The following is a 3,709-nucleotide window of genomic DNA, read 5'->3' on the forward strand; positions in this document are numbered from 1 at the left end:
GGAAGACTCATTAACAACTCATGATATGCAGATGACACACCCTTCCTTGCTGAAAGTGAACAGGATTTGTAATAGTTACTGTTGAAGATCAAAGTCCACAGCCTTCAGTATAGGTTGCACCTCAATTTAAAGAAAACAGAATTCCTTACCACTGGACTAATAAATAATATCATGAAAAATGGAGGAAATATTGAATTTATCAACGACTTCATTTTGCTTGGATCCATTTATCAACACTCATAGATGCAGCAATCAAGAAATCAAAGGACATATTGCTTTAGTCAACAGCAAAGATGGCAATTTGAGGACTAAGGTATGCCTGACCCAAGTCATGGTATTTTCAATAGCCTCATGTGCATGTGAAAGTTGTACAAAGAATAAGGAAGACCGTAGAGAATTGATGCATTTGATTTATGGTGTGGTAAAAGAATATTAAAAGTACTGTGGACTGCTGGAGAAGCAAACAAATGTGTATTGGAAGAAATGCAGCCAGAATGCTCCTCAGAAGCAAGAATGGGAAGACTTATCTCTCATACTTTGGGCATATTATCAGGAAGGACCAGTCCCTGGAGAAGGACATCATGCTTTGTAAAATGGAGGGTCAGCATAAACGAGAAAGGCCTCTAACAAGATGAATTGACAAAGTAGCAGCAGCAATGGGCTCAAGCGTAACGATTGTGAAGCTAGTGCAAGACCAGACAGTGTTTTGTTCTGTTCTGGGCGGTGTTTCATTCTGTGTCGGGTCACTAAGGGTCAGAACTGACTCGACGGCACTTAACAGCAACAAGGGTTTCTGAGCCTGTTAAATCTTTACAGGAGCAGAAAGCCTTATATTTCTCCTATGGAACAACTAATAGATTCAAACTACTGATTTTGTGGTTAGCAGTCCAGCTTGTAATCCACTCCATTACCAGGAACCTCTCTCTCTGCACACACACACACATATGTATGTTGTTATTTTATTAAGTGCCATCAAGTCAGTTCCTACACATAGTAACTCTGCATAGGGCTTCTGAGGAGTGGCTGGTGTGTTTGAACCACGAACCTTGTGATTCAAATGGACATTGCAGTCCAGCACACTAACCCATAGTGCCACACCAGTACTCCACATATATAGATTTATCTTTATTCTTAATACATTGTCAGATTTCAGATAAAGTTTTATCAAAGTACTTTGTTTAGAAGGATAAACAACACTGAAAGCATTTTGAACACTCTGTTCTAATCCTTTATTTAATTTTGTTGTTGTTATGTGCCATGGAGTCGGTTCTGACTCATAGCAACCCTGTACAGGGTTTTCCAAGGCTGTAAATCTTTACAGGAGCAGAAAGCCTCATCTTTCTCCTGCAGAACAGCTGGTAGTTTCGAACTGCTGACCCTGAGGTTCGCAGCCCAATTTGTAACCACTATGCTACCAGAGCTCCTTTATTTAACTTTAATGCTAAGCAAAAAACAAACCTTGAGGGAAGTGTAGAAGTTTAAAATGGGTTGTCTTTATTTTAACCTCAATTTTCAGATATTTGAGTGTGCCTGGCTTTTAGATACATTTGTTAAAAGTTAACATCTTTTTAAAGTGAAGCTTTGAAACTACTGAAAACATTTCTAGTTAGAACTGCAACTTAAAATGGCTGACAATAAGGAAACATTGATAAATTGACAGATAATTCATGTTAGAATACTTAAAAGTTATGCTTTGGGAGTTTATCTTTTTTTAAATTCACAGTATAAGTGACTATCCTTCCTTCCAGATATTCACAAGGTAGTTTAAAAATCACTTGCATTGGCATTTGAGGTAGGAATTTCCAGTATATGAGGATTTTTTAATAATGTAAAACCGTTCACTTTGAAAAGTTGCTGATACTGAGCTCAGCCAATACTGTGATTCAGAAACTGTAACTTGGTACTGAGTGTGATAATCTAAGCCTAAAAACCAAAACAACAAAAAACTCACTTGGCACTGCATATAAACTATGCCAAAAGTACCTAAACCCTGAACAAAGTATATTCATTCCTATTCAAAACACTTACAAAAGGTTACTTTTCTCTAACGGTAGTTAGAGAAAACGATAAATCAAGAGAATGAGTTTTAATTCTATGTGAACTCATAGGAGTATCCCACATCCTTATGTATTGTTGCTGTTGTTGTCAACACACAGTCCAGTTGGTTCCAACTCATAGCAACTCTATGTAGGGTTTCCAAGTAGTGGCTGATAGGTTTGAACCACCCACCTTGGGGTTAGCAGTCCAATGCTTGTCTTATAGCACCACGTTTGGCTTACCTCTCCAGATACAAAGGAGATTAACGCCTCACCTCGGATAACTCTTGGGCTTCCATTCATGGGGTGAGGATGGGGCAAATAAAGATGACATATTGGTGAAATTTTTAAATATTAAAAACATAATTTGTGAAAAAATTATTTTGGTAAATTTGTCAAGAATATGATATAGGTATAAAATATATTTTTTAATTATGATTTCATGAGCATTATCACAAATTATAGCTTTAATATTTAAAATAAATGTTTAGTAAACATCAGAATGAGATTTCGCCCATACCTGTTTCTTCTAGGGCCATCCTATATAAATTACTCAGTAAGGTCAGATTTTAAACATTACATTTGAACTTACTTTAAAACATATTTAATGCTTCAGCACAACTAAAATTTTTTATCATACAAGATGCACTTTAAAAGCCATTTTATTCATTATAGTATTTACCATCGAAATTCCTGAAGTCATTCATAAAGGCAGAAAATTATCATTCTTTTTTCTCAACTGTAATTAATACTTTTAATGACAACAGTACATTTAAAATGTACTCAGAATATCAGCATCAAGTAATTTTGATTTGTTTTCTAATTCAAATGTCCCTGAAACTACCAGTTTGTAATCCAGTTTTTCCTTGAAATCATTGCTTTTGCTTTGCAGATTTAACTTCCTTACAAAACACTAATCTTAGGAAATGTTTAGTCCATTCTGTATGTATATGCTGTGTTTCTTACTCTTAATAATCTAAAATAACAAAAAAATAGAGTGTTCATAATATATGCACCCTGTTAGATTTTTCTAAAGCTTTAATTTTTTTCTGGGTGATTAAAAACATACATTGTAGAAGCAGCAATACAATTTTTCTTCTTCATTTTTTTAATATGCCAGGGAGAAAGGAGTTGTGAAATAGCCTAGTATTTGAAATAGAAATCCTTGCTGGCTTGCTAACTCAAGTGAATTTTCATTTCAGATTTGTTCTTGCCTCAAGACTTCAGTCTGATTGGATGTTGATGCTGTATTTTGCACATACTCATTTAACTGTGACAGTCACCATTGGACTGCTTTTGATTCCAAAGGTATTTTAACACTACTTTTCTATTGCAATGAAGTTATTTTAAATGAGTATTTTTAAAAATATTTTTTTTAATTCCTGGCAAAAAACAACCCACCCACTCATTGCCTTCCAGCCAATTCTGACTCATAGTGACTCTATCTATCTTCTTGTTGTTAAGAGCTGTGAAGTGGGTTCTAACTCATAGCAACCTCGTATAGGCTTTCCAAGGAGCGACTGGTGAGTTTGAACCATGAACCTTGTGATTCAAACAGACCTTGAAGTCCAGTTCTTATCTTACAGCACCACACCTGCAACCATATTTGTTGTTGTTGTTAGGTGCCATCAAGTCAGAACTGAACAGAGCAAAACACTAAACAAAACACTGCC

The 3,709-nt window shown here is 35.5% G+C and overlaps 1 protein-coding gene across 1 annotated transcript in view; it reads left to right on the plus strand.

The window, feature by feature from the left end:
* Positions 1–3,709, plus strand: part of GPR158 (G protein-coupled receptor 158) — a 637,652-nt gene that overhangs the window by 612,340 nt on the left and 21,603 nt on the right. Inside the window, 1 exon segment of the mRNA XM_006871655.1 lies at positions 3,239–3,344. Within this exon segment, the coding sequence (XP_006871717.1) occupies positions 3,239–3,344 (106 nt within the window).

This window comes from Chrysochloris asiatica, unplaced genomic scaffold, assembly GCF_000296735.1.
Source record: "Chrysochloris asiatica unplaced genomic scaffold, ChrAsi1.0 scaffold00172, whole genome shotgun sequence".
Lineage (NCBI taxonomy): Eukaryota > Metazoa > Chordata > Mammalia > Afrosoricida > Chrysochloridae > Chrysochloris > Chrysochloris asiatica.